Source organism: Carica papaya, chromosome 4 (genome assembly GCF_054855325.1).
Source record: "Carica papaya isolate Zhongbai chromosome 4, ASM5485532v1, whole genome shotgun sequence".
NCBI lineage: Eukaryota > Viridiplantae > Streptophyta > Magnoliopsida > Brassicales > Caricaceae > Carica > Carica papaya.
The window spans coordinates 12,392,922-12,407,160 of NC_142312.1; the positions used below are offsets into that span (position 1 = coordinate 12,392,922).

At 36.3% G+C, this 14,239-nt stretch overlaps 1 protein-coding gene across 1 annotated transcript; it reads left to right on the forward strand.

The window, feature by feature from the left end:
- Positions 1 to 4,461: 4,461 nt before the first annotated feature.
- Positions 4,462 to 12,210, forward strand: LOC110809424 (ubiquitin-conjugating enzyme E2-17 kDa). Its single transcript, XM_022035252.2, has 5 exons — positions 4,462 to 4,610; positions 4,716 to 4,829; positions 6,034 to 6,161; positions 10,490 to 10,594; positions 11,797 to 12,210. Exons 2-5 carry the CDS (start codon positions 4,760 to 4,762, stop codon positions 11,938 to 11,940), a joined length of 447 nt encoding a protein of 148 aa, XP_021890944.1. The 5' UTR covers positions 4,462 to 4,610; positions 4,716 to 4,759; the 3' UTR covers positions 11,941 to 12,210.
- The last annotated feature ends 2,029 nt before the right edge of the window (positions 12,211 to 14,239 follow it).

Consider the following 14,239-nt stretch of genomic DNA (forward strand, 5'->3'; position numbering starts at 1 on the left):
GTTTTGGAGTAGCTTCCAGCAAGCTATGGGAACAAAGCTGTCTCTTAGTACTGCCTTCCATCCCCAGACTGATGGACAATCAGAGAGGACAATTCGTACGCTTGAGGATATCCTCCGAGCTTGTGTCCTTGACTCCGGGGGCCATTGGGACGACCATCTACCCCTGATAGAGTTTGCCTACAACAACAGCTACCAAGCAAGTATCGGCATGGCTCCATATGAGGCGCTATATGGGCGCCCATGCAGTTCACCGATTTGTTGGGAGGAAGTGGGCGATAGAAGATTGTTCAGCCCGGAGTTGGTAGAGGAGACCACGTCCAAGATAGTTAAAATCAAGAAGAACATTCAGACAGCTCAGAGGAGGCAGAAGAGTTATGTAGATATCTGGAGGAGAGACCTAGCGTTTGAGAAAGGCGACTGTGTGTTTCTTAAGGTCACTCCTTTCAGGGGAATTAGTAGGTTCGGCAGAAGGGAAAAATTAAACCCCCGATATATTGGACCAATTGAAATCTTAGACAGGATTGGTACCGCTGCCTACAGACTAGCACTACCTCCCGAGCTCTCCAGAGTCCACAACGTGTTTCACGTATCTATACTACGTAAGTACAACCCGGACCCTTCTCATGTCTTGGCTCATGAACCGCTTCCACTCCAAGAAGACTTGTCTTATGAAGAAGTACCGGTCGGTATCACGGACCGAAAGAGCAGAATACTCCGCAACTGGAAAATATCATTTGTAAAGGTCGTGTGGCCTACCTCACGCTCAGGGAGGCTACTTGGGAACTGGAATCAAAATTTAGAGCCCAGTATCCCCATTTGTTCGACCAAGAGTAAGAGGCAAATTTGGGGGACCAAATTTCTTTAAGGGGGGGAGAGTTGTAACACCCATTAATTTTATTATTATTATTATTTTTTTTTTAATTTATTTTATTTAGTTTATTTTGTAATTATTGAAATTTTAATTGATTTATTTAATTTAATTTAATAAAAAAAATAATAATAATAATAATAAAATTGGGTAAAAATATTATTTGGATTTAATTGAAATTAATTTTGGGAAAAATGGGTGAAAATTTGGGTTCTGGGGGTGTTTTTGAAAAGAAAATCGGAAACCGGGGGTCAAAACGTAATTTAAAAAAGTTGTGCCACGTCAACACCACGTCAGTAGCCACGTCAGTGGCCCGGTCAGCAACCTCGGCCAACCAGGACGCGCCGCGTGGCAAGGACACGCTGACCAGGGGACGGGCCACGGGGGCGATCCGCGTGCGTGCGATCGGACGGCCCAGATCCGTTCTCGCACGCACGGACGGCTCAGATCAAACGTGCGCACGGACGGCCCAGATTCACGCGCGCGGACGGCCCAAATTCACGCGCACGGACGACCTAGATTCAATCAGGCACGGACGGCCCAGATTGCATCGCGATGAACGGCCCAGATTTAATCCCAATTAAATCGCGATCGAACAGCCCAGATTCAATCTTGATGGACGGTCAAGATTAAAAGGCGAAGAGTATAAATACCCCCACCCACACCTGACCAAAGAAACCCTAGCCGCCAGTGCTCGCCAGAGAAGAAGAACTAGTCGCCGGAGGAGCCAGCCGCCGCCACCCACCGCCGCACCGGGGAAATTTCTGACCGCCGATCGAGGTAATTTTTCTCCCCCTTGCTCGTTTTTCGACGCTGAGTCCGCCTATGGCTAAACTGGAGCCAAACCACCGGCCAAACGGCCGAAAAACTCAGCCGAAACCCAACGGCGTCGCCTCGCCCCTCCTCGATTTTTGCCTCCGATGAGGCCCTTCCCGGCCTCCGTTCGATGCAAATTTTATACCACTGTGATCACCGTTCTTTTCTCTATAGGTTAATTAGAGCCAAATCACCAAAACACGATTCACACCGGAGAGCCACCGCACCCGAGAGCACCGCCACCGGTAAGCTTCGGTTTTTCGTAATTTTTTGGCCCACCGAGGGCCCTAGGGTTGTTTTATCGCAGGGACCGATGCAAGTGTGGCCGAATTCGGCCAAAAACGGCCAACCTGAGGCGAATCGTCACCTCAAGCGGCGGCGCCGTCGCCGGAGTACGGCGGAGCCGCCGTGCCGGAATTGCGATATTGGCCGAAAGGGGCCCTAGGCCTAATTTGGGATTTTTGGGACACGTGCAGGTATTAATAGTGCGTTTCAGCTTCCCAGAAAAAATTCAAGGAAAATTAGGGATAGCCTGTAGGCGCACTGTAGAGCCGTATTCAGACCCCGAAACATGTAAGGACCCCTCACCCTATTTTCTATCACGGTATTAAAGTTCAATAAATGATAAAACGATATTTCATGAATCAATAGATATGTGAAATTATTTAAGGTCGCTAATGGAGCCCGAGTCTGGTGTGTTTGTCAGTCAGCTGTTGTTTGTCCTATTTTACAGTTTTAAATGCAGTATGAGGTCTGATGTTTTTATTTCATAGTTTTGTGTACATATATCACTGTTTTATTGATTATGGGTTGAATGACTGAGAACCCGATGTTGTGTGTTGCCTTGTTTGGCATAAATTACTGGTTTGCTTGTTTGTGTGTGATTTGATGATGCTGACTGAGGAAAAAGGGAATAAAAGGTTACGTAAATTGATAATTGGATAATGTAGTCAGCCTGACTAGATATCCTGGGAGATGGTGGACAGACCGGGTCCGTAGGAAACCCTATCGGGATTGTGGTCTCTCATACCGGACGGGGTATGGAGACCTTATGTGTTTTGGCGCCCATACTGGACGGGGTATGGGGACAGCCCGTTTCACCCTCATACCGGACGGGGTATTGAGGTTTATGGTCTTGGCGCCCATACCGGATGGGGTATGGGGACGGCCCTGGAATCTGATTACAAGTGTTAAGGGTTCACGGGTAGCGGGACCCCTATGGATCCCCATGGATACTAGTAGGCTGGTAAATGAGGAAAAATATGTTGTGTAATGATTGAAATGCAAAGGCGTGGTAGGTATTATGTTATACAGTTCATATGATTTCATGATGATGATAATGTTATTGCTTTCGTATGTTGTTTTATGAACTTCACCGAGATAAATGGACAGTAAATGATTTTATTATTGATAAAAGAATTTGTTATAAATTATGCTCCATTGGTCTTTTTGTGTTTTCTACCCACCTTTACCTCCGTGGCGGTGAGATAGTGTAATGTCTTTATTGGGCTGGTGTAGCTCATTCCTTATTTAACCATTTCAGATCATGAAGACATTGTTCCCGAGCCCGTTCCGCAGGAAGACGGCGAAGGGGACGCCTAAAGACTCCGTAGTTATATTTATAGTTTTTATTTTCGAGTTTCTCTTTTAGTTAGTTTGTAATTTCATATTTTGAGTACGTTTTGGTTATTGTGTAAGGGATGTTAGTCAAAATTTTTATCACGCTTCCGCATTTGACGTTTTTAACACATATATTTCATTTAAATTTCTGGGGCCGTTACAATTATACTATTCTATCATCCATATAAAACAGTTGTCATTAACATACATTAATACACAATCATCCAAATATAAAAAAATTTTGTTATTCTCATCCTATGTCATTATAATACAATCATTGTTATTACCATATATTAATTACCAATCACTAAAATATATCTAAAGAGGGCCTTAGTCTACAATTCTTGTCCTAAAATTAGTTGTAATATCAAGTAACGAGAAAAATTTTTTTTGAGTTCTGCATTTTATTCAAATCATTACATAACATTTGATTCTTTTGTCAAGAATTTGTGAGTTCTTAATGTGAGGATCTTGATATAAAAATTTCTAAATAATTTTTTGAAAGTATCACATGAATTTTTCGATTCTTTTATCTTTTAAATATTTTTTGAAAAATAAATATACTAAAAATATAAATATCATATATATTGTTAGTGAAAGATTTTTCTTGACATTTTATTATGATAAATTTTTATATTCAAGTTTATATTTGGTACAAAAACTTAAGATTCAATTTAACAAATCAGAATTAAATAGATATTTTTATATATGGCTATGCTAAAATAGAGATTAGATGCATTTAAATACTAAAAAGATTTAGGAAACTTATTTAAACAAAATACATAATTAATAGTAGTAAATAATAAATAAACCTAAAATTACATTAGTACAAAATTTTAATTGCAAAATAGTTCACTATTTATATCTTTACCATTTAAAAAGAATGCTTTGCTTGGTAAATTTTATAAAAATAATTTTTATAATTTTCATAATTAAAATGTTAATATCCTTCTTCGAAATAGCATTTCATTTTATTTTTTTTTAAATATAAAAGTTGTAATTGTAAAAATATTTTTTATAAGACAACCGATTAAAAAAAAAAACACATCCGTAGGAAGAATTACGGATAAGAAAAATAAAACTGGGAAGGTCAAGTGTCAACAGGTAAAATCGAGTCCTGATGCCAACCTAAAACTAAATATAATTAAATTAAACTTTCGGGTCCATCACTAACCAATAAGCACTCTCCACGTAAGCTCTTTATTCTTTTTCCTTTTGATTTTATATAAAAATAAAATATTATCGAAGTTTCTTTTCACTGGAAGCTCTCTCCTTTGTTAGAACCCAACAGGAGGATCTCTCGCAGGTACTACGACTTCTCCTTCATCAATCCAATTGATTTTTTTTTTTTTGGGGGTTCGATCTTTGACTTTTGGTTTTGAATTCTCTCTGTTTTCATTTGTATAATAAGCTCGGGCGATCTAGGGTTTGTGGATCATTTTTAGGGTTTAGGATATGGCATCGAAGCGGATCTTGAAGGAGCTCAAGGATCTCCAGAAGGATCCTCCTACCTCTTGCAGCGCAGGTTGCTCTTGTCTTCTCCTTGGATCCATTTTTCTTTTCGTTTGATCTCGTTTGTTTTTGTTTGATTGATTATTGTTGGTTCTATGTTTTGATCCTTCTGTTATATTTGTCTCGTTGAACAAATTAAGTGTCTCTTTTTCGCGTGTTTTCCTTTTCTATCCACGTTGTGATTTCTGCTTGTGGTTTGCCTGAAGTTTGTGGTCTTCGAATTTGTTTTTCCAAGTCGTGGGATTACTATGCAGTTTTGTTATTGCATGAGAGGAGAGAGTCGATATTAGCGCTATAATTTCGATGCTTTTGTAACTTGAGAAAATGATATGCATTTTTTTCCACTGTTTTGGTTTTGCAGTTTACTTAATTTATAATTTTTTTTTTTTAAAAATATAATTATATTTTTTAAAAAATATAATTAAGCTGCTATCTACCTGCTTTTATTTTGATATACAAAAAATATGATGAAAAAAAGGTTTTTAATCTACTTGCTAATCGTTATCATAAATGTAACTTAACGGTACCTTTAGCTTTAGTGTGAATTCTTAGATCCTGTATGACTCAAATGAAAAGTACATTTACTGCATTGACTTCATGGTGCTACCGAGCATCTACCATGTTTGTGGGAAGTGACAATGATGATTTCCTTTTATAATTGGCTCATGCGGGTAAATCGTTACCATGCTCTGCTTAGGTCTTTGTTAGATGGTTATTGTCTCTTTTTTTGTTAGACATTGTATACGTCAATCATATATGGGTCCAAAAATTAAGTCCTTTGGAAGTCAAGCCAGTATTAAAGAAAATAACCAACATTTAGTTGGAGGGTTCGATATTCCTCAAAACATCTGCACGCTAAAAGAGTAAAACTGTGAAGTTCGGTATAAAAGCAACCACTTGGTGGGATCCCTTTTTGCGAGCCCTGCTAGATTTTTCACTCCCTTAATTTATTTAAACAAGTTGACTTTGCTTCTAGAAGAAACATTGCTTATCGGGAATGAAAAAGTTATCATTCCCTATGTGAAAATGCCGCCTTTTCAGCCATGATAGGAAAACAACTTTGTGCACATAACTTTTTCCAGCTTGATTTTTCCATTTCAGTTTCTTCTTTTTGGTTTTCTCGTTAAATATTACACTATATGGGATTATTTATCCCTTTTCTTGCACTGCACTAATTCAATCCAACTATCTTTGCTCTCCCTGCTGTATATCTTTAGGCCCAGTTGCTGAAGACATGTTTCACTGGCAAGCAACAATTATGGGTCCTCCTGACAGCCCATATGCAGGTGGAGTGTTTCTAGTCACAATTCATTTTCCTCCAGACTATCCATTCAAACCACCTAAGGTACTTAAATAACTTCTATGGTAGAAGCAATAAGCTGGTAATATATTTCCATGCAATCTCTTTTTTCTCTTTCATAAAGTTACTTCAGGTTAAACATTACTTTACTTTCTTCCCTTTTTTGGTCAACATCCTTATGTTTATTATATGTGATATCTTTTGTTAATTCATTGATTAGCATGTAAAGAAAAAAAGAAACTTATTGATTAACACGAGTGTTCAAATAAAAAGTTACTCACCTTGTAAGCTTGTGGAGAAGGCTAGCAGAAGAATTCTGTGTTTTTCTAGTGACTTAGCTTGTGACATGTTTGGTCTGTTTGAATGGAATAAGATTGAAATTGAATAGCTATATGGTGGTAAAGATCTATCTGTAATTGATTTGCAGTTATATTATGATCTCTTGTTCGCAATTAGTAATAGCTCATATAAACATTATACTATTTTTAGTATCAGAAATTAAAACCAAGCTATAACAAATTATAAGCGATGATAGTATCCCTCCTTACTATATGTATCTAAAGATATAGCACATACAGCAAATGCTGCATCTATATATTGATAAAATTTATAGGTTATTACATACTAAATTGATATCGATATAATATTTAATTAATAAAATTATAAAATTTCATATAACTTTGCTTAATAAGCTGTTGGAACTTACTATTATAATGTTGTCTTGTCTTTTTTCATTTTTATAAAATTAATAAAATTATTTTCATATTGTGATTCATATAATTATTTTTAATTATAAAATTTCATTTAAAGGATTATATCCCATACAATGTAATGCTAAAAAGGTAAATGATCCTAAAGATAAATTAGCTTATTCTTACTTTGGTATACCACTAAATGATCTCCACTCATGAATTAGGAATAAACTTCGTCAGCAATTACAATTTCAAATAATCATGATTCAACCAATTAAATGATAATCATGAAGGAGAAGCATTGCTGGTCTGTAGTCTATGACACCACTGTGGTTATGCTACATTGCCCAAGCTGTAAGATGGAGATGATTGTGAGACTAGAGGTGAGGGGAGAGAGGAGTTTTGCTGATGTGGTGAAGGAGGGTAAGCAAGAGGGGAGTTGGGTAGGGAAGAAGAGACCTGACTTCAAGATAAACTGGGTGAAATTTAAAATTCATTGAAACACAAAAAAGGTTGTCTTTTTGGGAGAGCTGGGCCCCTGAATGGGCCTCGGGTTGAGGAGTCCAATGAGGAGAGGAAGATTGGAAATAGGCTGAATTTAGCTGGGCCAAGAAAGGAAAACGGGTCAAATAAAACAGGTGTGGCCCCGTGTGAATGGAAAAAATTCCAGGGTAGGGCATCAATCAATAGGTTCTTGATAGAAATTCTCAAAATAAACTTCTGTTGCATCTCCCATGCCACCATTACAATAAAAAAAAGGCTACTCAGCTCCATTTTCACCATAAACTTATATATTCTATGATGGATAGCTAGATTATGAAAGATCAAGTACTTTATCCTCTTCCTTGATAAAGGTACCTCTAGATCTCTGTTTCTGAGAAGTCTTCTCCTTCCAAAGATGGTTGATTGGCTCCACCCTAGGCTCGTGCTCCCCCTTCTTCAACAATGTAAAGTCATCTCAACCTCTGTTACCAAAGTAGGAGAAAACCTGCATACATGCTTCCCGTTTAGCTGTATGTCTGCAAACTCATCCTTACTCCACTGCTTAAATCTAGATTTGACATGGTACAACCTCCTTGCCATCCTAAAAAGCAAAGCCATCCACCTAAGACTGCACTCACCACTTATTGGATTTGTGCATGAAACCTGTAAGTCTAAGCCATTTGTTTCAATCTGAAAGGACAAGGCTCCTGTTGAATGCCCACCCATTTCCAGGTAAAGCAGAAAGTGGTCCAAGGTCGACCAAGAAGGAATCTTCTGCACTAAGCCAGGCACTTGGTTTGGGTATGATCCATGTTACTATTTGGTTCCTAAACTTAACTTGTGTTTTTTGTCTCTAAATTTACAATTTGTTTCAACTTGTAGTTTTTTGTAAGGCCATCAAATTTTAGATGGAAAATGTAAAACTTTCTTATACTTTGTTTGGGCCAAAAAAAGGTTCGAGAATATGCATCTGTCTCGAAAGGGTCTGAAATGCCATTTCCGCACAACCCTCAATATTTCCCACAGTGTACTTCTTGTTACTCTTGTTTACCTTCCTAAGGGCATCAAGAGAAAATACTTTCCTTCTCCCCGACCAAATGCTCATCAACCACCAAATCCCAACCTTACCCCTCTGGATGCAACTGTTTGGGGATCTGATGATGTGTGCACAGCCACCATCTAAGCTACTATGATTCCCGTGACCTCAAAAGACACATCAAAATAATATCCCTATTTAACCTTTTCCTTTCTCTTCTCACTTCTATGGGATATTAATCAAGGAAGCAATCACTATAGCTCACTTCTTCTCTCTTTCTACTAATTCACAGCATAACAAGGAACACGTGTGTTTATAGTCTGGCCTACTGATTTTTGCGTCATGATCTAGATTTTCCATTAAGTATTCCCCCTCAAAACAAAATGCAATAATTGACTGAAGGGCATACATTAAAAGAAAATTTTGACCTGGAAAAAAATCTGAGCACACCATGAGAAGGAAAAGAAAAGAAAAACCAGAGACGGTAGAGGAGACAAAGGAAAGCGAATCCAAATTTCTCCAACTCTCTTTTACAAGGAGCAGTTACTGTTTGGAGAGAAAGACAGCGGAGGATTGAAAGAAATGCAGGCAATCCTTTTTCTCTGATTTCCTGATTGTTTTTTCCTTCTCCATCCCTATCTTTTCCTCTGAGACTCTCTGTAGCATTGTTCTTCTTTGCTCGCTAGGTCTGGGAAAAAGCACAAGGAGGCTTAAAATTGGTTCTCAATGTTGAGGTAAACTGAGACGCTAGCTGCATTGCTCTTTTAAGTCTTTTTTTCAGTTGGTTTAGTTTTACGTTTCCTTTTAAATTTTAATGATGTTTTCTAATAAAAGATCATATTTGGAACATGTTCATAGAATCAGGGATTAATTTATAATGATAGAAAATTTTGTAGTCAAGAAGAACATGGGCATGGGCTGGTATTGCTTCTCGTAAGTCCAAGAAGATTACCTCTGTCATTCACTGTTCTATTTTTTTGTTATTTGGATCTATTTTTTTGTTATTTGGAAAGAGCAACAGAGCTTTTGACAACTCTTTCCCTTTCTTGAGATTAGAGTCACTTGTTTAGAATTTTTTGTATTTGCTTAAGGGGAATCTCCATCTCTGATGGTATTGAAACTTTGTATCTCTTTGATCTTCTCTCCTGTGCGCGATTGTAAATTATGTATATGTTTTTTGTATTGAGTTGCACCTCCTTGGTGCTCTTAAGGGGAAATTTTTTTTTTTCAAAATAAGAAAAATTTTATGATCAAATTATAATTTTGCTTAGAGTTCTGGAACTAAAATGATAATAATCCTAAATTCTATTATTTGCATGTCATGATATGCAAAGGTCCTCTGTAGAGTGATCCTTGTGGTCTGTTTGCTTGAGTTTTTATTATGTTCTCTCTCCATTCCTCAACTGAAATGCTTGATATGTGGGATTGAATTATAATTTCTATAGTTGATTCACAATTGAAATAATTTGGTTGTCGTATTGATCTTATTGTAATGGAGTTGTAGTTCATACTTTGATCATAGAGGAACCATACTTCCCCTTGAATTAGAAATGGAATTAGATTATTATTATTTTTTGAACATATATCATCTCTATTGTGTTCGTATTCCTTTTTTTATTCCATGGAATTGGCATTTGAGCTAAAGATAGCCATAGGATACTGTCCAGCACTTTGATTGATCAATGAAAGTTAATTGAGTACTGTTTCCTTTCTGTATGGTCTCCTTGTCTAGTGAAGATCCTAGTCTCCAGATGTCTGGAAAATGTGACATTTTCAAAATATGCGCTAGTTTATAATTTAGGATCAAGAGAGTAGCATTAGCTTCAACTTTATTATGATGGAATAATGAATTAATGTAATAGTGGGACCTTCATTTTACCTGAAAAAAGACCAGGCCACATGATGGAAAAACATAGTTCCTGTTCTTAAGTATACATCTATTGGTAGTTAAACACTGCCTCTGCGTTTTGTTAAAGAATCATGTTATGTACATTGCTAAGGGTTCATAGATGTCTTCGAGAATATGTACTACTTAAAAGTTGCATCCGCATGTGTGATTGTAATTTCTTTTGTTTTTCATAAGGTTGCATAGATTTCCAGTTCTAAATTTCCTTCTTTGGGTATCATCATCTGCGTGTCATCCTATTGTATTGTTACTGCAGGTTGCATTTAGGACAAAGGTCTTTCACCCTAACATCAACAGCAATGGTAGCATTTGCCTGGACATCTTGAAAGAGCAGTGGAGTCCTGCCCTCACCATATCAAAGGTTTATTTTGAATTTTAATATCCCAAAGCATCTTAACATATGGAGTGTCTTTATGTCAGAATATAAATTGAGTGTGTTTTAAATGCCCTTTAAATATGGCTTGCTGCATTTTCATTCTTTGCATGATCCCATGGTCTAGTCCCATAATTGTCAATTGTATTACTCTAAACTCCATGCAAATAAGCAGATCTAGAATTATTATTTCATTTAGTTGGTATTTTTGGGTACAACTATAGGCATCCCTAATATGGTTTATCATTTTGTACTTTTACTGCTTAGCATACCATGTCAAGCTGAAAGGTGCATTTCAGCTTTAGTGAATTTCAAGAACAAGAAAATTTTAGGAAAAAGCAATTTTTATTGTAATAATAGTACTTGCACCAATGGACTTTTTACTCATAAAACTTTCCTTTGCATGCATATCTAGATTTTGTCTATGGTTATGGATTGTTGGGGATTAATTGGGTTATTCGGGCGGGGTGGGGGGTGTCGGTAAGAGATGAACTCAGGGCTTGGGCGGGTTTTTATAAAAAAAAAAAAGCTTCACTTCTAATTCCTTTAATTATCTTTTGGGTGGTGTGGAAAGAAAGAAATAGGCGAACGTTTGAGAGGATTGAGTGTGAAATATATAAAATTAGGGACAAATAGTTACACTTTTTTGGTTCTTTAATTTTAGGTCATGATATTTATAGGTGGGATGATTTTGGAATGTCATTGACTTACTGATATGTAAATATGCATACAGGTGACACCTTCTTGGTGTCCTTTCATTAATAGCTGTTCATACTTTTTATTTTTTTTAAAAAGATGTTTTCGAAGAAGTGGTGCATACTTAACTGAAGCTTTAGATGAATTTTCGTCACCTCCATCAGCATATGTTTTGTCTTTGTGCAAAACTTACTGAAGTTTTTCATATTGCATACTCTGAGCTTCGGTTTTTTGAAATTTTCTGTAACTGTAAGCTCATATGTTTTAAGTGCTGCAACCCAATGAGTGTATATTTCTTTTGGCAAGATAAGGATATGATTTGGCAATTGGTGATGCAAGTTACCCTTTTTGTTATTCTTTTTTTTTTAAAAAAAAAATAAAAAGTATGAGAAGAATATTAAGTCAGAGACACCAAGGGGGTGCCACCCTTTTTGTTACTTTTATTGAAGCATGAGGATAGGTTTGTCATTATTATTATTATTTGTTGCTTTCAGGTGCTGCTATCAATCTGTTCACTGTTAACGGACCCAAATCCTGATGATCCTCTGGTACCTGAGATTGCACACATGTACAAGACAGATAGGAGCAAGTATGAGACGACTGCAAGGAGCTGGACCCAGAAGTATGCTATGGGTTAGTATGCTGCTGCAGTGTGCGGGAGAGGAAGGGTTATTTCCATGTTGGTTTGTTTAAATGACCGTATAAGCAAGAATTTGTCCTGTGTATCCTCAATATATAACTGGACCTTAGGGAAGAGATCCGTCCAAATTCTACCCTCCTTAAAAACAGATGCTGTCTTAATTCTGGTGTTGTGTATGTGGAATTATGTTCTGAAGTTTGATGAAGCCGGTCTAACAACCTGTTGGCACATCCGGGAAATTCAAGTTATATCCCATAAGTTTTATTTAGTTCTGCTGATTAAAGGAACTAGATACATGGTAGTGGCAGATAGATTGAAGGAAGCTTAGTTTTACCGGAAGGTAGGTTCTTGTACCTACGCGTACACCCCCTTGAATTTGACAGTTGCTTAATGCTTACCCCGCCTAACCTACCTGCGAGGGTTTATGGAGATTGGTACAATAAATCAGTAAGTATGAGGAAAAGGGGTGGATATGGAGGTTGGGTTTTAGTAATTTGAATGTAACAAAATGATGAAAGGCCCATCCCAAGTAAAGCTTGTAAATGTGCTGGTCCAACGCCAGCTGAGGAACAATCACCTGTCATTTCCTAATTCTTCACCTTCTCCATTCATTCACGTGAAGCACAGTTCGGCCCATTCTTAATGCCCAAAAATATCTCACTGAATTCCCGTGAAAGCATGGCTAGACCTATATATATATATATATATAATGCAGTAGGTGAGATATGGGACTATTTCAAAGAAAAAAAGGAAGAAAGAGAGCACAAAATCCCCAGTTAGTGTTGAAGTTGGTCTTCAGATCTTGTTCTGAAACTTTTGATAGGCTTTTTCCACGTAGTGAGGAATTAATTCTGTCTAACTTTGTTAGGATCATTTTTGAAGCAATATGTCATTTTAAATTATTAAATTTATACTTTTTAAAAAAAAAATCATAGGAATCTTTTATTTTATTTTATTTTATCAGCTGTTAATAGATAGGAAGGTTACAAGTGGCGTTGAGTGAATATGAACTTGTCCATTTAATCAATTAAGCGATAATGTATTGAATGATGATATCTGGTTTTCATTAGACATAAAGGCATGGCGTGTGTTCCCCCTTCTAAATATCCAATACAAGACATGATTATATTATATTATATATATATATATATATATATATTCTTTCTCTATATTGGATGGAGATAAAGATTGGAATTCCAACGGTTAACTTTTTCAATAAAAAATTTATATTATATAAACTAAATAACATTAACCTCTCTAATATTATTCATGTATATTGTTCTATCTTTATATGACTAAAGTCAGACGGTTTTAAGTTCAATATTTATATTTAAAACTTATGGTTTAATTTTTCACATGATGTCATAATTTCGTAGTAAAATTAACAATTTAGATTCGACTCCTACACTTTTAATTTGTGCATTAAAATATATAACTTTATAATATTAAGATTGACCGAAATATTTTGCTTAAACCATGATTTTCAAACAATGAGTAATTTATGGAGATAATAAAAAATAATTTTTTTAAAAAAAAAAAAGGGAAAAGAGACAGTAATAACTGAGTAGTTATGTAGCCCCTTAAAGTAAGGAGTCAAACAATACCCTGTCCGCTTTAATTTATGTTCCCCATAAAATCAAAAAGAAAAAAAGCATATATAACTATAACGTCTTTTACTAATAACATATACACACACACACACACACGTGTATGTATACACTCTCACATTGCATTTAATCAAAACCCAAGACTCCTGCTTTTCTTTTCTTTTTTCTTCTTTTAAAAATAAATAAATAATTGATTTGTAAAGCAGCTCTCTTGAGATTTATCAGTGGCCATTGACGTACCTTATTAACACCTTCGTCTATAGTGAAGACAACCAAAAGCTCACATTCAAATTTCTTCGAGGTTTTTCCAGGCCATTAATGTCGTCGATTCGACTCACCACATGGACTCAGAAAAAAGTAGCTCACTTGGATTTGTCTCTAATATTGTTCCATTTATTAATTAACTGATGATCTTCTTCTCAGAATTTCGTTATCCATGCAAAAAATTAATCATCATGTATACGTATATACAGGTGTATGTACTTCCCTTTCCAACTCCCATTATTCCCACAATATATAGTTTATTAAGATTAATTTCCTTACATCATGCAACTTATAATCATGTGCTGTGCATGTTCTCGTGCTATATATATATATATATTGTACACTCACTGTGAGTTTGTTTCGTGCATTTTATGCCCAAAGATTTCTTTTTTCTTCTTAGACAGTTAATGAATTCTTATTTTTCTT

Bases quoted from the DNA above. Each gene is read 5' to 3' on its own strand.
- LOC110809424 (XM_022035252.2), top strand. From the start codon at position 4,760: ATGGCATCGAAGCGGATCTTGAAGGAGCTCAAGGATCTCCAGAAGGAT. The intron at 4,830-6,033 runs GTTGCTCTTGTC...GTATATCTTTAG, and splicing joins TCCTACCTCTTGCAGCGCAG to GCCCAGTTGCTGAAGACATG. The intron at 10,595-11,796 runs GTTTATTTTGAA...TGTTGCTTTCAG, and splicing joins CTGCCCTCACCATATCAAAG to GTGCTGCTATCAATCTGTTC.